Source organism: Crinia signifera, chromosome 1 (genome assembly GCF_055691185.1).
Source record: "Crinia signifera chromosome 1, ASM5569118v1, whole genome shotgun sequence".
NCBI lineage: Eukaryota > Metazoa > Chordata > Amphibia > Anura > Myobatrachidae > Crinia > Crinia signifera.
In genome coordinates, this window is record NC_139217.1 from 186,859,009 (window position 1) to 186,886,682 (window position 27,674).

At 43.2% G+C, this 27,674-nt stretch overlaps 1 protein-coding gene across 1 annotated transcript in view; it reads left to right on the forward strand.

Annotated features, from left to right (window-relative positions):
* The window catches only part of EMCN (endomucin), a 91,899-nt gene that overhangs the window by 5,171 nt on the left and 59,054 nt on the right, over positions 1-27,674 (forward strand). The window contains exons 2-4 of the mRNA XM_083157952.1: positions 2,965-3,018; positions 7,074-7,127; positions 17,474-17,536. Of these exons, the coding sequence (XP_083014078.1) occupies positions 2,965-3,018; positions 7,074-7,127; positions 17,474-17,536 (171 nt within the window). The remainder of the gene's footprint in view (positions 1-2,964; positions 3,019-7,073; positions 7,128-17,473; positions 17,537-27,674) is intronic.

The window sequence follows — 27,674 nt, forward strand, 5'->3', positions numbered from 1 at the left end:
GTATCTTATTTCCCTTTTTATTATATGAATGTTTTACATTTTGGATAACTATTTTACTGTTCATTGCAGTAGTGTGTTTTTGTACAATGGAATTTCGTCTGTGAAAACTCATTTTTTTGCTGATGACAATAAAGATTTATTGTATTATTGTATTGTATTTTTAGACATTTAGGCTCATTACACCATGTATTATGAGATGCTAGATCCCTATTTGCCTTGCACAGAAACAAAATAACTTCCCCAAATCTAACTCTCTCTGCACATGTTACATCAGCCCCACCAGCAGTGCACATGATTTTGTCCATTAAAGAAGGAGTTTGATTTTGCAAACCAACCAGAATCAGTACCAATGTGCATAAGGGGCTCTACTATTGCCTAACATGTATAAATTGCTCTACTGTGGTGTGATGTGTCTGTAAGGGGCTCTAGCATGGCATAATATGTATAAGGTGATCTTATATGGTGAAATGTATATGAGAAGTACAACTTCTATGGGGTAACATGTATAAGGGATACTGCTGTGTGGTGTAATTTGAATAATAGACACTACTGGTGAAATGTGAATTGGTACTATTCTGCGGCCGCACCCATTCCCAATACAGCCACACTGCTTACCTATGTTGCCTCACCCCTATATTAGATGCTCATGGTCCCTATCTTAAATATGGGGGACGGGCACCAATTCCCTTTCTGGCACAGGGTACCAAATTGTCTAGTTACGGCTCTGAGTATTATAGCAATGTCACTGCTACATTCATATACCTACCAATATCATTTTATATGATTAGTCATATTCTTCATAACCTTCTTGTGTCTTTTTCAACATAAAATGTTCTTTGGGACAAAGAGTTTGACATTACTATCTGCATTTGAGTACATAAACACTCTAGGCCTGATTCAGATGATGTTGCAATGCCAACACATACTGTAGCGATCAGTGGTGTAGCTAGGTGCCACAGTGCCCGGAGCAAGGACATGTAATCAGCACTGCAGTCCTCTTTATTGTCAATAGAGACTACGTCTGACCCCTATGTATCAAACTACGAAGGATGACGATAACCCACGGTCAGACGTTGCCACTGATTGAAGACGTTTTTTGCATTGTTAAAGACTTCTATTGCAAAGCAAACCCCATGCATAGGCACAACATCAGTATCTAGCAGCTGCGGGAGATGGATCGTAAAGATCTCTCACCTCCATACACAGAATGTGGCTTATGCCATCAAAAAAATAAAGACAAAGACAAAACACTGTTCTGGCCAAAGTTGCTTTTAAAGTTGATTTGAACAAGTACATGTATTGTACCAAGTAGCACCCTCCAATACAACACTGATCTCACTTTACATTGCAAGATTACACTGCTCTGACTTCCAGGAAACTGCATCATTGGTTACCTTTATTAAAGCCCATTATGCCAGGTTAACATTACGAAAGCTTATACATTTGTTGTATATATTGATAAATAACAACCCAAAGGGATATCAGCAATTACTGCCCATCATACTAGTGCTTATCTGTGAGAGGTTGGCAGCACCTGGAACCTGTGTTATGTGACATAGAACAAGCTGACAGCTGACCCCACTTACTACCCACGTACCGGGGGAGAGGAGGCCCAACTCTTACCTGCTCACTCTGCTCATGGGGAAGCGGTCGGCCACAGCCCTGCTGCCCTCCTAGGTGTCCCTCCCAGCAGCCATACCACCGCACACACGCGGAGCAGGACGCCGCACTGCAGGAAAGGGCACCGGGGAACACACATTGCACCGGGGAACACACAAGCTGGATGTGAAAGAAGGAGAGAAGGGCGGCGCTTCCTGCTTCATGCCCAGCATCAGTACCCCTGCACCGCCATAAAAATCCGGCGAGCGCTTTCACTGCGCATGGGCCGGCTAGGGATGCCGGTGCTAGGGATGCGGCGCTATGACGTTATGACGTCATGGCGCCGCATCCCTGGCACTGGCGTCCCAAACCAGTGCATGCGCAGTGAGAGCGCTCACCGGGCTTTTATGGCGGTGTGGGGTACTGATGCTTGGCACAGCAGGGAGCGAGCAAGCAGGACGGGGGAGCCGGCGGGAGAGTGCATGGCTCCGGCGCCCGGTGACATTTCGGCGCCTGGAGCATGTGCTCCGCCGGCTCCACCCTAGCTATGCCTCTGGTAGCAATCTTTTTCCATGACTGAACTGCCCACAAGTGAACAGTCACCCAACAAAGCCATTTCAACATTTACAGCAACTGCGTACTCCATTGCTGCAAGACCAACAAAGCTGCTACCGCATGTGAACCAGGCCGTTTGTTAGTAGAAACTATGATTGTGCTGAAAACCCCATGGTTGTTGACTTGCTGCACAATAGGGGCAAATAATACAAATCATTTTAGAGAATTGAAACCAAAACCAACAAGTGTTCCCAACCTCAACGAAACAATGACTAAAAAAACATTTTGCTAACCTGTAGCTATTATAACTTGTTCACTCAGCCAAATGTAAATAAGTCCTTTCCTGTCACAGGATGATGTTATGTAAACTTAATAAGCACTGCATGTTTTCTAAGTAGCCATGTATGCACGCAACATGCTTATGTAGTTTTCATGTATTACTGCTCACAAGCATTTCATATACATTAATAAAGAGAAAGTCATTAATGTCTTATCACTTAATTGACAGGTTCTCCAACTCGGTCCTCATGACCCCACACAATGCATGTTTTGCAGGACTCCTCACAGAATAACAAGTGAAATAATTATCTCCGCCTGTGGATCTAATTTGTCAATGAGTAATGAATGCACCTGTGCACCTGCCGGGTAACCTGGAAACCATAAACTGTGTGGGGTCCTAATGACTGAGTTCGAGAACCTCTGAACTAATTATTTACCTGTTATACTTTCATGTGATCATGATTGCGGTGTTTGCAGTTTGTATTGTGTAAAACAATTTATACAAAAATTCTCTTTTTTTCAATTGTACAGCATCATCAAGTAATATCACTGACCACTTTACAACTTCACAATCAACAACTCAAGGTATTTGCTAACAATTCATTTCTAATTTTTATTTTGTAATAGTATAATGTGATTCTAAAAATATAATATATACCAGTGATTTCAATTTTTTTTTTTACTCATGGCGCCCTAGAGTATCAGCATTTTTTTCACGGTATTACTATGCCAAAATTTTCTTATTGAGAAATTTAGGAAAAATTTAATAAATTAAGTAAATTGTGTTAATTAATCATTCTTAGGTTCAAATATGTGGTGGGGACAAGGATTGCTTCTGTTTTTCTACATATCTTATGATTGGCAGCCAACAGCACTGGTTTTGTCTATTACAATAACCTTTAATTGGTCCTGGACCATTAATCCAGGCATTATGTATATTGTTAGGCTAGTTTAGTCCTAAACACAAGAGACGAAAGGAAATACATATAACTTAAATCAGCGGTTCTCAAACTGTGGGTCCTGACCCCAAAGTGGGTCCCGACCTTCTCAGCATGTGGTTGCGACTCCATGTTGCTGACCATCAGGCTGAGGACTTTTCTAATCTCAGTCAGTGATTCAAAGAGGCTGAAAAATCTGTTGAATTGTCTGTTATTTTAGATTTGTCCCATCATTTTGTGCCTCCACAATTCTGCCATACATGTGCTGTCTGCTGAAATGGTGACCTTCTGCAGTAACTTGCTGGGTCCTGTAATTCTTTTTATTGTCTGATGGGGTCCCAGAGCAAAATAAGTAGCCCATAACTTAATACCTGTACATTTTCATCTAATAAAAAAACCGCTTATCTAAAATAATTTAGACGACACCAAATAACTCACACGGACCAGAAATAACCACAACGACAACCGAGAATTAAGTTTAAAAAGGTCAAGTAGATTATTTATTGAAAAGACCTTGTTAGACTAGACTATTTGAATTTGGAAATTTGGAGATCAAGTCCCTAACTTTTAAACTAAAGGATTGGAGGATGGTAAAAAATAAGTCGCTACCAACACGCCAGCCCAGTCAACTTGATAACCCTAAACAAGAACTCCAGGAGGGGTTCACCACCGCCTCCTAATGGCACAACCTGCATTGTAAGGGTCTCACCACCCCCTAACCTGGCTGAGCCTGCATTGTAAGGGTCTCACCACCCCCTAACCTGGCTGAGCCAGTGGGCGGTCCTGCAGGGGAACGCCCCCTGTCCACCCGCATGGGAAGGACCACCCGCCGTCCTACGAAAAGGGTGGTCCCCCACGATGACCGCTTATGCCCTTCTTTGACCGCTGGCTGGTAGCGACTTCCCGCCATTCTGGCTGGAAAGCCACAAAAATAAAAATTGAAAAAGAAGCTGCCAAACCGCCAGGTCACTCAGAAGGATAAATCCATCCCTCATGTGACCATGATAACAGGGCAGGAGGGAGGGCTTTGAAATGGTAAGAAAAGAAGGAAGAGGTCATATGATCACTAACCTTATATACCCCTGATCTGGCTACTTCCCTTAGCCTCCTGATAGGCTCCCAGCCTGGTGACCAGTTTGTAACCAGGCAGAGAAACCTCACACCAAGTTTTTTCTTGCCTGACCTTTCTTTCAACCTAAGCTAGGGCTCTTACATGGCTTTGGGCTTATGCAGCCCTCAGCCACTTCAGTTTGAGGACCCCTGACTTAAATTATAACAAAGACAACGTAGGTAAACAAAACACAGGTGCAGCAGCAGATGCAATTATAAAAGTGGCAAAGAAAGTAAACATGAGGAGAGAGGGCCCTGCTCTGTGAGAGCTTACATTCTAAAGAGATGGGGCAGACAGACTGGGGTAACACATCATGTAATTCCGTATATAGCACGTACGTAATTAATGTAATAAAGTATATAACAAAGGGAACAGTAAGGCTTCATGGAAGCAATATATATATTTTACTTCCTGAGTAAACAACCTGAATGTTATCATTGCCTGAAATGCATGGCTACAAGCAATACATTCCAGGATACGTCATGGAAGAAGTCGTATAAATTCAGCCATGTACCCAATTGCCTTTCTACTTACATCGTATATTTCATAATTTGCCCATGCCAATTGAAGTACATGGGTAAGACTTACGCACTATGCGTGAAAGAATGGCACTGCATCAGTCAGCCATCAACTCAGCCCTGAAAGGGAAAGCATCTGAGCTACCGGTGGTCCGACACTTTGTGGAGAAAGGCCACACACTGGACGACTTGAGACACATGGTCATTGATCACATACCGGCCTCACTGCGGGGTGGTGACTGAGAGGGCCTTCTGTTGGAACGAGAGGCCTGCTGGATCTATCACCTCAATTCCAGCAAACCAAATGGATTGAATGAACGCTTTTGTTTCCATATATTCTAATAGACATGCCAGTAGTTAAGAGTTAAGGTCCTTAACTATGCATTAGCATAATATACTTAATTATGCATAATTTATGGTAATTAACACATTGAGCAGAACTGAGATAATATATCGTACCGTATATGGTAGTGGAGGGGCGTTACTGCCGTTTATTACTGTATGTAATTCTCAGCCTTGCGAGTCAACAAGAATAAGGGCCCTAATATGTTTCAAGATGTTGCATAGTTTATTGTAGTAGTGTTTGGAGGAGCTCTGCATAGTTATGCTAGTACTGTATGTGTAATTATATACTGCCAGGAACTGGAATAAATCCAGAGGCGCCACCAGGTGTGGTGACACCCAGTTTGTACTCTGCACCATGGGTGTGGCACAAAAGGGGATGTGGCTTCATAAAAAGGGGTCATGAACTTATGCGGATCGCGGTCACATCCCTCTTGGGCGTGGCTGTCCAGCAGACACAGAAATGCTGGATGCCACCAGTGACTGAACTGTGTGTGGGGCCGGCTCTTCATCTGTGACAGGAGCAGAGTGCTGCAGGATACACACTGCAGCACATGTCTTCTCTCACTGTAGAAGACTGGTGTAAACCCTTCCGAGGATGACACCCAGGTGAGGGCCACACCGCCCGCACCCTGTTTGTGACGCCTTTGCTGAAGTCAAATTTCTTGTGCAAAGAAATAGCAGAATACCTATATCCACCAACTGTGTCATGAATTAGCACAGTAGTTGTAAATATGGAAGTGTAGACAACTTCTTAGGGCAGGTCCATTGCTTTATTCTGTTACATGTTTTTGCTTGTACTTTAATCCCTTTAATTTAAAGTACTGACTGCTATATGTTGGTACTATTTTAGAAACATAACATACCTCCTATGACCCATTCCAGGAGGGACGCAATGCTTTATTTCTGGACTTCCCTCTTAATTTATTATTGCCATCACCTGTTTAAAACAGGTTTCTTGATAAGGCAGGTTTTTCACGACAGGAATGGAGCATTGTGTCCCTCCTTGAGAGGGTCATGTTGTGCAGTATGCGTAATCATAAAAATAATGATAATAGTATTAATCATAACAATAATAATAATACAAGTACATTTTTAAAACAAATTTGAAGAAGGCACATTGTTCTATATCCTGAAACACCCCAAGTATGCTGAATTACCAAAATAACTTTATTCATCTGAAATTATTAAAAAGGAAGTCAGTGCCTAGACAAAAAAAAAAACCTCCTGCAATCAGTGGTTTGCAATAACTGTTAAGTCACCCAAATGTAAATAACACTTTTCCTGTAACAGGATGATGTTATGTAAACTTATACAAGAGTTTCATGTTTTCTAAGTACCGGTGTATGCACGCAACAGGCTTAAGGTGTCCATACACGTACCAATTACCCGGTACTTTTTGTGCTAAAATAGCATCGTTGTGCATGCATTGTGCATGCGATGCAATGCTATTTTAGCACAAAAAGTACGTGTATGGGCACCTTTAGATTTGTTTTTATGCCATGCTGGGAGGAAAAATTCTCCTTATACATTCCATCTACTGTACTATTATAATGTTTATAGCAGAACCAGAACATACAGGTATTTACGATGACTAAAAGTGCACAGAATGTTTGTAAATCATTTATGATATTTTGACTTTACATGTGACACATGATTTAATTGTTGCCATTATCTGCTTATATATTCAATGGAAGTTTATTGAATTGTTTTTTCCCTCCAATTATATAGTACCATCTAATACTTCTGGAGTAAACTCATCAAGTTCAGAGCCAACAAGCCAAGGTATTTGCTTATTGCATATTCTGTTATATGAGCCTTATTACACTGGAGTTATCATACCTCCCAACTTTTTAATCTCCTCAATAGGGACACAGGCGCGACTGTGCCGCGTGCCAAAGGGGCGTGACATATGAAAATTGGGGTATGGCCTATGCAAATGGGGCCACAGTCTGGCCACACCCTGTTTTTTGCTCTCTGCTCGGAAGAGTAGACGCTGTTCGCATGCACACAGCGTCTATTCCCTTCAGGCTGGGGGGACTCCCAACTGCCCCCCCCCCATGCGGGACACTGCGGGGGTGAGTCCGTCCCAAAAAAACAGGACGTTCCCATGAAAAACGCGACAGTTGTGAGGTATGAGTTATTGATCATTTAAAATATTATTAAAAATAAATGAGCAGAGCATGTTTATCCACTTCATGACTGACAGTACTGTACCCCTCTGTGACTGTGGCCAATTTGAGATTTATTTAAGACCATTTAAGCTTAAAATAAGTGATATCTGTGGTGGAATTGATCTAATTCTGTAACTTGTTTAAAAGCAGTTTTATTATTTTACAAATTGCATAAACAAATTATTTTTAAAGTAACAACCCCGGCATCTGCTGATCTAACACCACTTTGTGTTAGACAAACCATATGTTAGAGGTCCCCTTCCAGCCTACAACAAAGTATCTCTGCCTGCACCTATTGACACTCTATTGAGCTCATAAAGTCAAGTTACACATATAAAAGCCACTATGCAGTGCTGTAGTCTTCCAATTACGTCCAACTTCTCTACATGTTGTGACACATTCACAATGTAATTAAAAGCGGCCTGTGATCAGGGCCATCTTAACACATGGGCTCACTTACAGCTGCCCAAGGGCCCCACAATTCTAGGGGCCCTCGGGCAGAGATTTGTTGGTGCCTCTGGAGTTTCTTGTGAGGCTAGTAGAGATGGCTGCCCGGCTGCTTTGATTATGACTTACACAAAATCAGAGCTGCAGGGAGACATTCTCTACCGGCCTGCAGCCAAACAGTTACTAGCTGTAAACATGCTAATTGCTGGATGGCTCATAGCAGGGGGAGAGACACTGTGGGGAGTTATGATTTCTTTTTACTTATGCAGGGGCCCCATAAGTAAAATGATTTGCCTAAGGCCCACAATGCCATTAAGGTGGCCCTGTCTGTGATCCAAAAGCTGGTGTCCCCCATGTCCTAGGCTGCAGCTTAGCTAGCCTAATGGTTTATTAGATATTGTTCTTAAAACTGCCTCAGAATGGCTGGATAGATAACAAGCTTCTCTAATGAAGCTGTGCAGCATGGAATAAATGAGTCACTAAGTACCTATGCCAGCACTGTGTCCCAGGTGGCACTAAGAGGACAGGTAACTAACCATTGGTAATCTTCTTAAGGGCTGGTATCATCATTTGTAGCAGCCAAAAGCTGCTTATTTATTTATTTATTATTTACTAACAGTTTCTTATACAGTGTAGCAGGTTCCATACCTCCCAACTTTAGAAGACCCGGAGGATGGACACTCCACGGGCTGTTGGCGCGCCCAAAATTTTGGAGGTGTTGCCTAGCAGAAAGGGGGCATGGCCTATACTCAGGACCCTTCTGTGAAGCCCCGACTCTGTTTACACTGCCGTGGAGGCATGGCTAGCGGATCTGTGAGGGGCTGGGGGCATGGTGTATATGCTTATACACCAGATTGCAAAGCTTCTTGGTAAGCTAAATGATAGAGTGACCCAGCAAAGTAAGCCAGGGGTCATAATGAAAATAAGAGCGCAAATAAGTGAGCATGTTTGTGCAGTAAAGTAAGGATATAATTGTATAGAAGAGGTTTATGTGGGTGATTCCGGAATCTGATAAGCTTACCTGAAGAGGTTTTCAGGGAATGCTTGCAGGTGTGGATACTGGACGAGATTCTTATTGTGTGTGGGATGGCTTTCCACAGAGTGGGTGCAGCCAGAGAAAATTCCTGCAATCATGAATGGGGGCAAGTATTGCATGTAGATGAGAGACCTAGATCTCCCAAAGAATAAAGAGGATGAGTTGGGTGGTATGTTGAGATAAGAAAAGAGATGTACATTGATGTAGTTTGGTTTATGGCCTTAAAATAACAAAAAAGCAGCGCTAACGATGTCAACTAAACCAATGAAAATTATTTAATAACAATAATACACATAAAACACATAAGTTTAAAAACAATATATGTGAAGTTAATGGACCCAATGGTTATAATCACCAATGTATGAATAATTTGACCTGCACTGATCCAAGTTGATGTGTGGGATGGAGTCCTTATTACCCACTTTATGGTATCCTGATGGAGATGTAATGGACTCAAACGATGGTAAAAGATGTAATTAGCGAGCTCGGGAGTCCTCACTGCTGCGAGTGGTCAGGTGTCCACATCAATTTTGGCGAGGGACTGCCAGAGATGAACAATGGGCCTGATTCAGATCCGTTCGGTACTGCATGCATTCGCACGCAGTACCGATGTTGTGCGTCTGCGCATGCGCAGGCGGGCATCTGCGCATGTGCAGGCGTATGGTGCGTGCACCCACGGCGACCTTTCGGGTCGCCGGGTGCATGCACTTATGCCGGCGTGGGGGGGGGGGGGGCGGAGATGGGCGGGGGGTGCCGGGCTGCACCATTACCATATGGGAACTGAGGCAGTGACGCGGGTGTGGGGGGCGGGTTGCTGACATCACCGGATGTCAGCTGCCCAGTCGTATCCACGCCAGCGTGCACGCATATATACCCAACTGAAAAGTCACTTATATATGCGTGCACGCTAAACATCATTCGAAGGTCGTCGACCATCAAAAGATGTGGGCAGTTACCCGAGCCATGCAAATGGATGTTTATGCAAAACATCCATTCGCAGCTGTTCGGGCGAAGCCGCACTTTGAGGAGGCGGCAGGGGGGCGGTCGTTCGCAGCCTTGCAAATCAACCTGAATAACCCCCAATGTCCGATCAGATAAATAAGCAGGTGAAGGTAATCTTTTGGTGTAGAAGGGAAAGTCTTTAAGCCAATGGGTCCAGAAGGCAACAGGCCTGATGAGTCCCTTACATCTACATCAGGATACCATAAAGTGGCTAATAAGGACTCCATCCCACACATCAACTTGGATCAGTGCAGGTCAAATTATTCATACATTGGTGATTATAACCATTGGGTCCATTAACTTTTCATTTATTGTTTTTAAATGTATGTGTTTTATGTGTATTATTGTTATTAAATAATTTTCATTGATTTAATTGACATCGTTAGCACTGCTTTTTTGTTATTTTATTTATTCTTATTTTTTAGGGAGCTGACTACTACCATAAGCAGCAGCTTTGAGTTAACCACTCTCGGCAAGCGCTCTATACTAACCGGTAGGTTAGTACTCTTTCCTGGTTTATGGCCTTGTGTGTAAGTATTTTATTTTAAATACGGTCAAATACCAATGGAGGGACTGGCAGGGCAGTTTTGTATATGATGAACATCTGAGGTAGAAGATTAGCCTTGCAGCTGCATTCATGGTGAATTGTAGTGGTGAGAGTCTGTATTGGGGAAGACCAGTAAGTAGACTTTGCAATAATCAATGCCGGAGATGATGACAGCATGGATGTGTAAGATATGGGCGTATTTTGAATATGTTTTTAGATGTATGTAACTAAATGTATGGAACAAGGGACAGTTCAGAGTCAAGGATGACATCTAGGCAGTGAACTTGTAGGGTAGGATTGATTGTAATGTTCTCAACAGTGATAGAGATATTACATTGGTAACTACTACTGGTTGGTGGAAATATATTTAATTCTTAAAGGCATTCAGTGACAAGGCCCAATACAGATGGTGATAGATCTGGGGAGGTTTGGTAGATTTGAGTATCATCTGCGGACAGATTATACTGAAATCCAAAGGAGCATGGTTAATTTGTCAAGAGATATAGTATAGATTGAGAAAAGCAGAGGACCCAAGACTGAGCCCTGAGGTACTCCAACTGATAGAGGAAGAAGAAGATAGAGAAGATGAAGTGGAATCAAAGAAATAAACACTAAAAGAGCAGTAAGATAGGTAGGATGGGAACCAAGAAAATGTAGTGTCCTGAAGACCTAGGGTCTTCAGGACACTACTGATGCTCTAACATCTGCGCCCCCCATCGCCTACATAATTATCGTATATGCTCTAACATATGTGATAATTATGGCAAAGGACAGCTCTTGCGTTAAGAGCTGTCCTTTGCGGTGAGAGACAGCGGGTTCAATCGGGACCCAGCAGCTTGTGGCGGCTCCCCCCTCCCTCCCTTACCCGGTGCTGCTGCTGCTGTGCTGGGCTTTCCTCCTCCCTGCACCCGGAAGAGGATCATAGTGCAGGGAGGAGGAGGTCACAGGTCTGGGCAGCACAGAACTGTGCTGCCCGGACACAGGTGAGGGGGGGTAGATGCGGGGCGGTGGGGGTTGATGCAGGGTGGCGGGGGTTGATGCGGGGTGGCGGTGGGCCGCGGTAGAAGCCCATAGGCTTCTATGGCACATCGCCAGATTTTTTTGGCGATGCCGCCCGTCGCGATAACTCGGCGGGGGATGCTTAGAGCATCCCAAAATGTGGTAAAACCCCACATTTTTAGTTTAGAGAATCTCCCCCCAGGGAGAAGGGAGTAGTAAACAGTGTGGAAAGCAGCAGAGAGGCATGGCGGGGAATCTTTTTTTCAGTCCCGGGCCTCACAATTTCTAATGATGGCCCTGCTAATAGGGCCCATAAATCAGGGGAAATAGGAGCAATTCCCAGTTCTCCTGAGTCCTGGCTCAGATGATCAGAGAAATCCAACATTATGGAAATCTTAGATTTGCTGTTTCCGATCCAAAATATATTGGAATCAGAGAAGCCAAATATTTTAGCAGGTAGTTTTTAATGGATATTATATTAGCAGGTAGTGTCCTAATGGATTGCCGATCATCGATGTCAGCTGATCAGCAATTTTCATTGGTGGATTGGATTGGCATTGAGGAATATGGAAATACCGGTAACCCGCCAGATGTATGTCTTGCATTACAGTGTTCAGAGGAAATCCACAGATACCTTCATCCTACTCTAAAACATTTAATTCAGTAAAAATAAAAAACTTAAAAAAAAAACATTAAAACTATATGCAATGTGAGGCAATTATTGAATTCATGAAATAAGAGAAAAATAAGAATACAATAAACTCATTCTTTCTCCAGCCAACTTCATAGTAAAACCAGTCATAATTATTTATAAATACAACACATTAATGTCACTAAGAACTTCACAAATGGTGCTAGCCAAGGGTTTGTGCTTCTTGGTACATTAGGAAAATATTGTAGGTAAACAACATTAAAAAACAATAAAAAATCTGGGCTGGGAAATGAATCTTATTTCCTGAGAACTGAAACATATTTCCTGTGGAATGGGTATATCACCTAAATTGTGATATTTGGTCTGGTCACGATCAGGAAAGCATTTGGTAACAAAGTGGTCCATTAAGGAGTTATAAATCTTTTCTAGCAAAACTCAGAATTGGAAAATGTCTTCTGTCTTTGAGGTGAAAACGATTTCTTGCTTTAAAATGGTTTAACAGATAATACATTTAAAAATACTGGAATTGCTTTCAGTTCTGAAGATCCGTAAAATGGCTTCTGAACCTTTGGTATATGTCTTTAGAAATCCCCTCATTCTTAATTAAATTACTTAAATTATACATTTTAAACAGAAAATGACACTTTATTAAAGGGCATAATAAGTTATGCATTATACAGTACATTATAATCGTGTGCTGTTATTCTTATATTTAATTAGCTCCTTTCTAACACTAGTTTGCCAACTTTCTAAAGGCTATATCCAATAAATCGTTACTGGCAGGAAGCTCTACAGATATATTCCAGTGTAATTACCGTATGTACAACTGGAAACATTTCTGTATATAAGTCTCATTCTTATTATGATACTAGCAAATGAGAGTTAAGTACCATAGGGGGCTATTCAGACCTGATCGCACGGCTGCGATTTTGCATGCTGGGCGCTAAGTGATCAGGTCTGAATAACCCCCTTAGTTTGGAGATATTATAGGGATATAAAGTTTGCAAATCCTTCAATTTTCATTTTCATCATACTTAGGGATGGGACAGTGAAGCCCTACGTCAACATATGACTGGTAGAGTAGAGATACAGAGACAGATACAGAGATAGACGCAGCAGCACTGACTCAGTACACAGGGGCTGTGATAAAATATGCTAATGAGGTGTCTTGTGTAAACAGACACCTCCTGCCAGCTTCTCTGTTCCACTACTGCTTCCGAAGATGCAGCACCAGATCATCTGCATGAACATTGAGTTACTCATGTTTCTCTGAATGGTCAGAGATTCAAATTTGTGTAAAACCTGTTTAATTCATAGGTCTACAGAAATAAAGCGATAATATGGTAGGCATGCCTTTACAAAACAGTAAAATGCAGGGTTTTATGTGCAGATTTTGGCAGAAATGTGTGCACTTGAAATGAGAATGCATTATTAAAATAGTGTAGCAGTGTAATCAACAGAAATACGTTTTTATGTGGGAATACTGTTTGAATGCTGACTGCAGGATCCCAATGCACAGAAACTCGAATGATCATGGTACAGTAAGTATTACCCCTAAGCTTACATAGCCTACACCTAATAGTCCCCCTTTGCAGTCTAACCCTAGCTGCCCCCCTCCAGAGCCTAATCCTAGCCCTCCCGTTAATGCTAAACCCTAACCCAATGACCAGTACTTACCCTCAGGATCTGTAAGGGATTCTGACTGTTGGGATCCTGCTGTCGGCAATCTGACCACATCACATTTAAAAGAAGGGTCTGGCTTATACTGTAGTTCCTCCTCCCTCACTTTTCAGTTATTTTTGTCTTCATTACAACTGTGGCATTGGCAGGTGTGCATGCGCCTATGACACCTGGTAAGGCTGCAGGGAACAATAGGCCAAATGCATGGGCTAAGACAAAGATGACATGGACTCACTGGAAGGGGCTGTGGAGTCGCTGGAAGGAGTCATGTATTTGTGTCTTGTGGGGTCCGGGAGGTGTAAGCAGTCTCTGGTGACACTGTAGGCCAGGGGTGTCCACACTTTTTGCAAAGAGGGCCAGATATGGTGACATAAAAATGTCAGCCTGACATTCTTTGAACCATTAATCACATCAGACTGGTCCCCCACTCTGCCCCCTATCACTGTATGTCCCCCAGCGTGCCCCCAATCACTGTATGTCCCACTAGCGTGCCCCCACTCACTGTATGTCCCCCAGCTTGCCCTTCACTGTATATTCCCGCCTGACCCCCCTTCTCTGTATTTCCCCCAGCCTGCCCCTATTCACTTTATGTCCCCCATTCTGCCCCCATTAACTTTATGTCCCCCATTCTGCCCCCATTCACTGTATGTCCCCCACTCTGCCCCATTCACTGTATGTCCCCCACTCTGCCCCATTCACTGTATGCCCCCTACTCTGCCCCATTCACTGTATGCCCCCCACTCTGCCCCCATTCACTGTATGTCCCCCACTCTGCCCCATTCACTGTATGTCCCCCACTCTGCCCCATTCACTGTATGCCCCCCACTCTGCCCCATTCACTGTATGCCCCCCACTCTGCACCCATTTACTGTATGTCCCCCACTCTGCCCCATTCACTGTATGCCCCCCACTCTGCCCCCATTCACTGTATGTCCCCACTCTGCACCATTCACTGTATGCCCCCCACTCTGCTACCATTCAATGTATGTCCCCCAGCATGCCCCTCCTTCACTGTGTATGCTCCTGCCTGACCCCCTTTATCTGTATTTCCCCAAGCCTGCCTCCATTCACTGTATGTCCCCCCAGCGTGCCCCCATTCACTGTATGTCCCCCAGCGTGCCCCCATTCACTGTATGTCCCCCAACATGCCCCCATTCACTGTATGTCCCCCAGCATGCCCCCATTCACTGTATGTCCCCCAACATGCCCCCATTTACTGTATGTCCCCCAGCATGCCCCCATTCATTGTATGTCCCCCAGCATGCCCCCATTCACTGTATGTCCCCCAGCCTGCCCCCATTCACTGTATGTCCCCCACTCTGCCCCTTTCACTGTATATTCCCATAAACTGCCCCTCCTTCGCTGTATGTACCCCATTCACTGTATGCCCCCCACTCTGCCCCCATTCACTATGTCCCCCAGCTTGCCCACCCTTCTCTGCATGTACCACACACGGCCTCCATTCACTGAATATTCCCCTTCAGGGGACAGATGCTTGGGCTCCTGCCGCCACCCTTCTCCGCTCTGCAGATTATGGGAGCAAGCTTCCCCTTTGCTGCTCCCCCCTCCCCGCACACTGCTGTCACTGTGATCGCGGTGGAGGGTGATATATAATTGCAGCAGTAGGAGTTGGACACATACTCATTTGAAAGACGGCAAACACGTCTCACAGCGGCAGCCGGCATCCCGATACAGAAAGCAAGCCAGCAAGGTAAAGGCGCGCTCGCTGGGGTCCCACCTCTAGAGTCCTGTGCTGTGCACCCCACGTCAGCCTCCAGCTGCCCGCTTCTGGATGGAGGCTGCGGGCCGCTTGAAGTGACATCCTTTCCAATCTGTCCTTAACTCAGTAGCAAGGCTTATCTTCCTCTCCGGCAGCTCCACTTCTGCCACACCTCACACTCACATACAGGGCCATCTCTCGTTTGCTCCATATATCTCATCTCCATTCATACACCCTCCCATCCTCTACCGTCGGCTAAACACTGTCGTCTCTCCACCCTGCTCAATGCTTCCCACGCTAGAGTTCAGGGCTTTGCCTATACTGAACATCTTCAGTGGAATGTACTTATTCACTTCATTAGACTCTCCGCGACCTTGCAAAGCTTCAAACGGACACTGAAAACTCACTTTTTCATCAAAGCGTACCCCTCTGTTGCATAACATAGTCCTGAGGCTGCTCCTCCTATGCCTTATGTCTTGACCATTTCTGCCTGCTTACATCCTGCTATCAAGCCACCTCCCACTTGTTTGCATCTCATGTAATTGTCTGTCTCCCCTTCCTACTAGATTGTAAGCTGCTCCTCAGAGCAGGGTCCTTTTCCCTCCTGTTGTCAAAGCCTTCTTCTCTTTCTATTTCACTCACAGAGCTCTCATACTCAAACACTCAGCAACCATCTTCGTTCACATATGCATCTCTATCTTTGGCCACCAGTCTCTAGTAATACATTGATCAAGCCCTCACTACTTACATTTAAGCTGTAATGTGTATTGAACTGTGGTGCTCTTTTCACCTGTACTCTATTTTTTTTATTTATTTACTGTAATTCAAAATTTTGTACTGTTCCTTTGTACGGTGCTGTCAAACACTTGTGGCACCTTATAAATAAAATAATAATAATGATCAGCAGCCCTCACCAGAGCACTGTCACTGGTACCTGGGGATGTGAGTAAAAAATTTTTTTTTACTCAAAAAGGTGTGATGTGGGTTGCAACGGTCGGCAAAGGACCATCATGGTGGATGGCATTGTGGTGGCATGGTCCAGATGTTAGAAGAGTGTCCAGAACTTTTGCGAGGGGGGTGATGGGTGCTTCACATCACATGCAGCAACTGCGACACAAAAAATGGCAGCCCTTCTCAGCTAGACTGCACAGCCAGGGGAGTACCGCTCGCACAATACTGATGCAAATGCTACAATTTTTATTTGCCTCATGGGATGGGATAAGGCATGTGGTGTGCGGCCCCCACTGTGGGTTATAGTTTTGCAAATACTCGCACAACTACAGCCCATACAGAATCAGGCCCTATTGTCAGGTTACTATAAAACATACAACATGGCCCTACCTGTATGCATACCTCCCAACTTTGGCCGGTCAGCAGGCGGGACGCTGCTGCGCGCCAAAATTTTGCCGCTATGGGGGCATGACCCAGAGGCTCTGTGAGCCTCTAGCCATGCCCCCAGCCCCCTGGCTGCGGTAATAGACGCTGTGCGCATGCGCACAGCGTTTATTCCCCGCTGCTTAGCATCTGACGGGGGACTCCCAACAGCCCCCCCACACCGCGGGACACTGCCGCCCGCGGGTGGGACAGCGGGACAGGCCCTGACAATCGGGACTGTCCCGATAAAATCGGGACTGTTGGGAGGTATGTGTATGTTTAAACGTCTGAACATTCTCTTCCATCTTGGATGTGTTAACACTACTATTTAAAAAGTAGCAACATAGCAATCTGATTGTAATGTAATTATAACATAAATGCATGCCTAATAAATGTCAATGTCTTCCAGACAATAAAGACAGGATTCTATGTAGAAGAAATCTGTAATGTTGAACAACTTCTATTTTAAAATCGAACTAAAATATTTTAATTTCTTACAGGAATTTTAATTTCAAATATCAGCGCTACTAATGTTACACCGACTAATGCATCTACAAAAACAGGTAAAAGTAAATATTAATAACTCAAAATCATTGCATGATACTGTATGGTGTAATTATGTATCTTTTATTGCTTTATTGTTTTAAAAAATAGCAATATTTCTGGCAATGGTAAAAAGTAATGTAATGTAGAATAAATATTTATTTTGTAAAATGTTACCTGGAATGTCATTCTGTAGGATTATTGTGGCTGTCCTATTTGCTTTGAAACCACAAGGAATTTAGGTCATGTCAGTAACACAAAGGTAATACATATCTGAAACCTGCGGCTGCCCTTCAGCTGAACCCGCAGGAAGATACCTTAGAGAAATTGCTATGAAGTGGCTACAGCTTGTATTATGACACTATTAAACACAGACATACAACACCACGCATGGTAACAGAAGCACTAGAAGACTTCTGAGTGTGAAAGCAATCCCAGAAAACATTTCCTTATTATCTTCTGGAATTATTTGTTTAGCCTTTATTTATATAGTACTGACATTACGCTGTCCTTTACATAGCATAATCATCACAGCAGTTGTTCCTCCAATGGTGTTAGCAGTCTGCTTTATTTCATCATTTAAAATAGAGAAACTGGAAAACGCCAATTGCATGTGAAAAAATGAATATTTATTCTCAAAAACAATATAAATGCAGGATACAATAAATATTCAGTGAGATTGTATAAAAATAACCCATACAATATACTGTACACTGTAAACAGATATTTGTGCATACCGTAAGTTGGTATGCAATAAAGATTGTCTAAATGTTGTACTGTACTTGGAATAGGACATTCTGAATCATCAAGCAGAACAGATTTACCTTATAGGGAACAAAATAATTATCGCCCTAGGGCCTGAAAGTAAGCCAGTCTCTCAATGGTAACATCTAATAGATGCTTCTGCAATTTTGCCCATAATATGATTTCATATCACTCACATAATCTCTGACACAAAAAATGCACTTTATATATAAAATGTTTGTTCATTTGTTTGTTTGATTGGTTAAAACTGCTGACCTTATTGCAATGCGGTTTTTACCATTGTGTAGGCAGGTTTTAGGCTCATTTTCATCACGATCTGTCATCAAGGGGCTGTGGGTGGGGACAGTGGCGTAACTATAGTCCCGCAGATCCCGGGACAAGTAGATCTGTGGTCCCGGCCACACATCAGCAGCGGCAGCAAACGGCAAGCAGCACCAGTGGGGTATGGCAGGCTTCATTTTATGGCAGGCGGGTGCTGTTTTTATAGTTACGCTACTGGGTGGGGACTTTATATAGAAGTGTATTATAATGACACAAATTACAATAATACACCTTTCACATCGCACCTCAAACCCGGGTTATCTGACTTCAAGGGAGTTATTCTGGTCGGAACCGATGTAAAACATATGCTATTTGGCCTAAAATTTCACCTGATTTCTCAGCCTGATACATCAGAATCGGGTAAAATCAGACCAAATCACACTAGTGTATGGGGCCTTTATAACCCAGGTCGACCAACCCAGTAATTCGGTCCGGGTTGTACGAAGAGTTAAACCCAAGTCACACTTTGTATAATGGGTGACCTGGGTTTAGTGTGAAGGTGCCGGAGCTGGGTCAGTGCCTGGATCAAGATCTCAGGTCTGACGCGGCAATGTCATGTGAAAGTGGTATAACGTGATTAGACAAATTCATGCCCATCCCTGCCTCTCTGACTGCAACCCATCCCTGCTTCACTGACAGCAGCCCATCCCTGCCTCACTCACAGCAGCCAATCCATGCCTCACAGACAGCAGCCCATCCCTGCTTCACTGACAGCAGCCAATCCCTGCCTCACTGACAGCAGCCAATCCTTGCCACACTGACAGCAGCCAATCCCTGCCTCACTGACTGCAACCCATCCCTGTCTCACTGACTGCAGCCAATCTCGGCCTCACTGATACAGCAACATCCCTGTTATTAGCAGCAAATTCCTGTCGCGCTAAACCCCATACACATTTCTGACAGAAAAAATGTCAAAATTACTACATGATATAAGCACATGAACAGGCCTATTTTTTCCTTCTAGTCTGTATCTGTTTCGCCCTACAGTACATCATTTTGTGTAGAGCAATTTTGCAACAGGGACATTTTTAGAATATACCACTCTTTGGTGTGCATGCCATGGTCTATCACAATAAAGAAAATGGGTTTCCATTAAGGTCAATGACATGACCCACAGTCAGGAACAACTTTTATACATCTTTGATAATTGTTTTTATTTTTGGTTGTTTTTTTTTAGACTGGGATGAAAACACTTCTGATGACTATTCTGTTGTGGCTTTTACACATATATTGATCCTACTGTATGCTGTACTATTATTGACTAATCTATTGTCAATAACATACATAATCTAAATGACTTTGACTTCTGTAGACACATGTATATTTGATCTCCCTAAGCTCTCTGACTTTCCCATTTGCCCTAAATCCATTGTCAGACATTCTCAGCTCGAGTATGCAAGGTCTTTACAATTAAAACTTGTGCCACTGAAACTGGCAAGAGTATGGCTGGGAGGTCTGAGGAGAACAGGAGGCAGGTGGGCAAGATGAGGGTGTGGCATCAAGATGACTTAATTTATAGCGAAACAACTTGTCATGACCTATATTCCACCCACTTCAAGTGACAACCAATAGGGTGCACGGATACTCTCGCCCAAATTTGTGAGTCACAGAAGTTCAGGAATTATGGAGCAAATCCTTATATTTCATCTTACAATTAATCACCCCTACATACTCTTTTCAACCTCTCGTGTGGTGAGTATGGGTCATAGGCTTGACAGAACTTAGGTCAATAGTCATTAGGTTGACCACTATAGGGCGGCAGTCGCTAGGGCACATACATTAGGTTGACATGGTCATTAGGTTGACACAATCATTAGGTCGACATGGAAAAGGTTGGCATGAAAACAGTGACCCTAAATCAATGATACAACAAAATGTACATACAGATGCATATGTATATATATATATATATATATATATATATATATATATATATATAAATACTCACGCTGCCGAAGCAGCCGCAGCAGCACTCTGGAATAAGTCACTTGAAGCAGGTGATAAACAGCAACGTTTCGATTTTATTTCAAATCGTCATCAGGCTTAACAAACACATAAAAACACTGACCTTATATCCCCCTCCAAGTGTAAGACGTATCGCTACGTTTCCCGCGGTCCCTGCAACAACGTCATCAGAGCGCGTCATCCACGCGCACAGAGCCATGGCAACGTATCCAGCCAGGAACGCGTTACCATGACACCGGCGCTGCGTGACGACGTCACCTCGTCAAACTTGTGCATAGAAAACCCGCCGGTTTAAACGCACGAAGTGAGCTTAAAAACATAAAAAACCCCAAAACATGGCTATTCAGAGGGACATATATGGATCCAGCAAGCATAGTAAAGATGATATAACTGTAATATCAGATAAAATAGACATAAGAGACAATGTCAATAGCGCGGAGAAATACATATACACAAAAGATATATACATGGCAAACAAGACACAATATATGGGTATCACACAATAACAATCCTAAAGAAAGGCATGCAAACCCAAATGGTCATTAAGGCCATATGGTTGCATAGTCCTAAGTCGGTGAATCCAACGAGATTCACATTGAATCAGGGCCAAGGGACGATTACCACCACGCAAGCGTGGAGGTATGTGATCAATAATAATATACTGAAGATTGGCCATGCTGTGACCAGCCTGTGCAAAGTGCCGGGCAACAGGCTGGTCACTAGCACCTGTGGACAATGCAGCCCGGATGGCCATTCTGTGATTGGCCATTCTTTCCCTCAGTGTACACTGGGTTTTACCCACATAGTGGAGGCCACAAGGGCAGGAGATAAGGTACACAATGTACTTAGTAGTACATGTGACCCTATGTCTGATCTTATACATTTTACCACTGAAAGGGTGAAAGAAACTGTCACCAATCTTCAAGCTTCTACAGGTAATGCAGTTGAGGCATCTGAAACAACCATTGCGTCTACCAAGGAAATTAGACACCGGGGCAGGGTCAAGAGAACTAGAAATGTCTGTCCTCACGACCCAGTCCCTGATGTTTCTTCCCCTGGTATAGCAAGGCATCAAGCGGGTTTTAGATAAACCCAAATCTCGATCAGTGTTAAGGATAGGCCAATGCTGTTTAGCAATGTTCCTAATACCAGGGCTAAGTGGACTAAAGTGATTAACCCAAGGCATAACCTGTGTATTAGCGTTCTCAGACACAGGCTTAGGAGTAAGTAAAGATGCTCTAGGGGTGTTCAAAGCTTTAGTCTTGGCCCTATTAAGAAGATCCAGGTCGTAACCCCGTAACAAGAAATTCTTAAGCATGATATCAATTTGTGCATTGGCCTCAGCAGGGTCATTACAAATCCTGCAGGCACGAATGAACTGGGAGAATGGAAGGCCGTACTTAAGGGGAGCAGGGTGGAAACTATATGAATGCAATATAGTATTGCGATCAGTATCCTTTTTAAAGAGTGAGGTGGAAATAGAACCATTATCCATGCTCACTGCCACATCTAGGAAATTAACCCTAGATGGCCTGATGGTATAGGTAAATTTAAGAGGGGAAGAGGAGCGATTATGCTGACCAATGAATTCCCCAAGTTCGGCCTCCGATCCTGTCCAGATCATAAAAATATCGTCGATGTATCTGGTATAGAAAAAAATCCTACCAGATACATCGCGATTGTCAAAAAAGATTTCTTTTTCAGCCACAAACATGTACGCGTTGGCGTACGATGGGGCCACATTGGACCCCATCGCACAGCCAGAGCGCTGCAGGAAGAAACAACTGTCATGAATAAAATAATTGTGTGTGAGTAACATAAGTAGCAAATCACATACAAAATCATCAGATGGACCAATATAAAGCGAATTGAAAGTAATCAAATCCCATACAGACTGGACACCCATCCCAGTAGGTATCACCGTGTACAGGCTCGATACATCGATACTGCACAAGAAGCTACCTGTAGGGACCGAGTGTACAGCCTGCAGTTTGTTGATAAACGAAGTTGTATAAAGTAAGTAACGTGGATGATGTATAATGCACGGTTGTAGCAGAGCGTCAAGGTAGACAGCAGCATTCTGAAACAAAGAGTTATTAGCGGCTATAATGGGCCTCCCGGGAGGCAACGTAGGGTGTTTGTGTACCTTAGGTAAGGTATATAACACAGGTGTAACAGGCCATAACGGTACCAATGCCTCACCCAATTTCTTGCTAATAACCTTATCCTGAACTGCCCGATTAATGAACCCACTGAGCAGGGATGCATATTCTTTAGTAGGATCCCTAGGCCTCATGGTCAGACAATTGTCTTGTTATTTCTTGCTTGTATGTCGCCAAATCCTGTATCACCACCGCCCCGCCTTTATCAGCAGGGCGGATGATGATGTCACGGTTTTTCGACAGACTTTTAAGTGCCTGTAATTCTTCTGATGGCAAATTATTAGGCAACCTCTTAGAATGAGATATAACATAGATACCAACATCATGATCAATCATTCTAGTAAACGTTTTAATCGACATATTGTTAGATAATGGGTCAAAGCGTGATTTAGGTAATACTTTACGTAACTGAACAGGAATATCAACAGTGATATCAACATCAGTGGAGGGTCTCTCAGGTATAGATTTTAAATAATGTTCATGCAGCCGCAGCTGTCTGCCAAGGCGGTACTTCTCAACCTGCCAGTCAAAGTCATTAAAGTTATTGGTGGGTACATACGACAAGCCACGGCTAAGTACCTTAACATCCGCCTCAGACAGGACATGGGAAGAGAGATTAAATATTATTGTGGCCTCCTGTTGAGAGGCGGCCTTCCTGGCTTTCTTTTCTCTCGTTCTCTTACCACCCCTTCTTGTTCTGCGTCGTTGTCGTGGAGGAGCTGTTTCCTGGTGCGCACCCCTAAAGGGGCCCCAGAGCCAGGGTGTTGAGGGCGTGCATATTGGTCGTATGCATAATCAGAATCGCTGGTATTATACTGCTCATCAAAGCGGGCTGAGCGCATCGGTCTGGAACGTGCACCCCTTCTGCGCTGACGACCTTGGCCCCTGGGTTCAGGATTACTCCATAAGTACACTGTATTGCGATCATAATCACTGATTACTTTCTCTAGTTTTTGGCGTTTGTAGGCCAACAGATCACGTTTATAAGTAGCCAGTTGTACTTTAAGTTTCTCACACCAATCAACGGTTTTATCAGCTTCAAGTAGTGTTTTATTAGCAGACTCAAATGCAGCAACTTTCTCACGTGTGACCTTCAGCTCCCGGCCCGCCTCCTCAATGACCAGGAGCATCAGGTCATAGCTGCATTTATTGAGCACTGCAATCCAACGCTTGCAGAATGTCATATTGTGGCGGCCAATAGTCGGGCAGTTTTTAACCGTGAAACCGCGTGGTATGTGTTTTTCTTTATAATAATCTGTGAGGGTCACCCCATGATAAAGAAAGTCCAATTATTTTTGCTTTAACTTCAATAAATCACGGTATAGCAACTCCGGTGATTTGGTCGCAGTATCCACATACAATTCTTTAAAAAGGATGTCATCTGCTTCCGATTCAGAAAAAGTTAATGCAATGCCTTGTGTCAGTTTAGCCAAGTTCACACCAGGTGATGGATCCATATTTTCACCTCCTTCAGCCATGGTGAGGGTAACAACAGGACTCAGTCCATAAAGCGCCAAAGAGCAACTGGAAAACGGGAATATATTCAAGTAATAGCTGGGCTATAAAGGCTGATAAAGGCGGGGCGGTGGTGATACAGGATTTGGCGACATACAAGCAAGAAATAACAAGACAATTGTCTGACCATGAGGTCTACCAGGCTTTACCTAGGGATCCTACTAAAGAATATGCATCCCTGCTCAGTGGGTTCATTAATCGGGCAGTTCAGGATGAGGTTATTAGCAAGAAATTGGGTGAGGCATTGGTACCGTTATGGCCTGTTACACCTGTGTTATATACCTTACCTAAGGTACACAAACACCCTACGTTGCCTCCCAGGAGGCCCATTATAGCCGCTAATAACTCTTTGTTTCAGAATGCTGCTGTCTACCTTGACGCTCTGCTACAACCGTGCATTATACATCATCCACGTTACTTACTTGATACAACTTCGTTTATCAACAAACTGCAGGCTGTACACTCGGTCCCTACAGGTAGCTTCTTGTGCAGTATCGATGTATCGAGCCTGTACACGGTGATACCTAACGGGATGGGTGTCCAGTCTGTACGGGATTTGATTACTTCCAATTCGCTTTATATTGGTCCATCTGATGATTTTGTATGTGATTTGCTACTTATGTTACTCACACACAATTATTTTATTCATGACAGTTGTTTCTTCCTGCAGCGCTCTGGCTGTGCGATGGGGTCCAATGTGGCCCCATCGTACGCCAACGCGTACATGTTTGTGGCTGAAAAAGAAATCTTTTTTGACAATCGCGATGTATCTGGTAGGATTTTTTTCTATACCAGATACATCGACGATATTTTTATGATCTGGACAGGATCGGAGGCCGAACTTGGGGAATTCATTGGTCAGCATAATCGCTCCTCTTCCCCTCTTAAATTTACCTATACCATCAGTCCATCTAGGGTTAATTTCCTAGATGTGGCAGTGAGCATGGATAATGGTTCTATTTCCACCTCACTCTTTAAAAAGGATACTGATCGCAATACTATATTGCATTCATATAGTTTCCACCCTGCTCCCCTTAAGTACGGCCTTCCATTCTCCCAGTTCATTCGTGCCTGCAGGATTTGTAGTGACCCTGCTGAGGCCAATGCACAAATTGATATCATGCTTAAGAATTTCTTGTTACGGGGTTACGACCTGGATCTTCTTAATAGGGCCAAGACTAAAGCTTTGAACACCCCTAGAGCATCTTTACTTACTCCTAAGCCTGTGTCTGAGAACGCGTATACACAGGTTATGCCTTGGGTTAATCACTTTAGTCCACTTAGCCCTGGTATTAGGAACATTGCTAAACAGCATTGGCCTATCCTTAACACTGATCGAGATTTGGGTTTATCTAAAACCCGCTTGATGCCTTGCTATACCAGGGGAAGAAACATCAGGGACTGGGTCGTGAGGACAGACATTTCTAGTTCTCTTGACCCTGCCCCGGTGTCTAATTTCCTTGGTAGACGCAATGGTTGTTTCAGATGCCTCAACTGCATTACCTGTAGAAGCTTGAAGATTGGTGACAGTTTCTTTCACCCTTTCAGTGGTAAAATGTATAAGATCAGACATAGGGTCACATGTACTACTAAGTACATTGTGTACCTTATCTCCTGCCCTTGTGGCCTCCACTATGTGGGTAAAACCCAGTGTACACTAAGGGAAAGAATGGCCAATCACAGAATGGCCATCCGGGCTGCATTGTCCACAGGTGCTAGTGACCAGCCTGTTGCCCGGCACTTTGCACAGGCTGGTCACAGCATGGCCAATCTTCAGTATATTATTATTGATCACATACCTCCACGCTTGCGTGGTGGTAATCGTCCCTTGGCCCTGATTCAATGTGAATCTCGTTGGATTCACCGACTTAGGACTATGCAACCATATGGCCTTAATGACCATTTGGGTTTGCATGCCTTTCTTTAGGATTGTTATTGTGTGATACCCATATATTGTGTCTTGTTTGCCATGTATATATCTTTTGTGTATATGTATTTCTCCGCGCTATTGACATTGTCTCTTATGTCTATTATATCTGATATTACAGTTATATCATCTTTACTATGCTGGATCCATATATGTCCCTCTGAATAGCCATGTTTTGGGGGTTTTTATGTTTTTAAGCTCACTTCGTGCGTTTAAACCGGCGGGTTCTCTATGCACAAGTTTGACGAGGTGACGTCGTCACGCAGCGCCGGTGTCATGGTAACGCGTTCCTGGCTGGATACGTTGCCATGGCTCTGTGCGCGTGGATGACGCGCTCTGATGACGTTGTTGCAGGGACCGCGGGAAACGTAGCGATACGTCTTACACTTGGAGGGGGATATAAGGTCAGTGTTTTTATGTGTTTGTTAAGCCTGATGACGATTTGAAATAAAATCGAAACGTTGCTGTTTATCACCTGCTTCAAGTGACTTCTTCCAGAGTGCTGCTGCGGCTGCTTCGGCAGCGTGAGTATTTATATTTGGCTGGTAACAGCCTTCAGCTGGCACCGGACACAGTTTGCCTGCATTGGGGATGTGCTTAGCCTACAAAGACATATATATATATATATATATATATATATATATATATATATATATATATATATATATATATATTGTATGTGCACAGCAAGAAATGTTTATGTAACAGAAAATATATGATTCCCTATACAGAATACACTCAAAAGGGGATTAATTACTAAAATGTAATTTCTATTGATGATGGGATGTTGCTATGGGCAACCAATTAGATTCTATCTATTATCTTCTAGAAGATGCTAAATAAATAAGAAGTAGACTCTGATTGGTTGCCCATAGCAACATCCCATCTTCAACTCCCATTTTTAATAAATTTACCCCAAAGAATGCAGCAAAAGGCTCATCATGACCAGCCTTTTCTGACTGGGAAGAAAATGTCTAAGCCAATATGAACCAACTATTATTATGTGAGCATCTAATGTACTTACACAAATATTTTATGATTATTTCTTCAGGGATTTTTATAAGGCTGTTTTTTAAGTACTTTTGCCTTATGCAAGACAGTAACTTGTAAATATGTAACACAACATAAATAAAATAGAGTTCATAACATAATCCATTCTGTTAGTAGATGGCTTTATTTGCCTGTGCTGATAAAATGTACAGAATAAAGCTTACAGTTGGAGAAATAAATTATGTATATCACACAATGCTTGCAGCATTTTTATTATTGTCCTCAAATAACCATAAATTTATTATTTTCAATAATAAGCCTGAATTATTCATATGAGATTGTAGTGTTTTAATACATTTGCTGAGTTTGTTTTACTTTAGAACTTGTTTAATGTTCTTTATAGTGAACAAGCATCTTTTTAATTACAACTATAATTTAGAAACTGTTGACTTACATAAATTGTAAAGTTTTGGGGTTTGACAGTTACTTCTAGTTTGCTATACATCATGAATA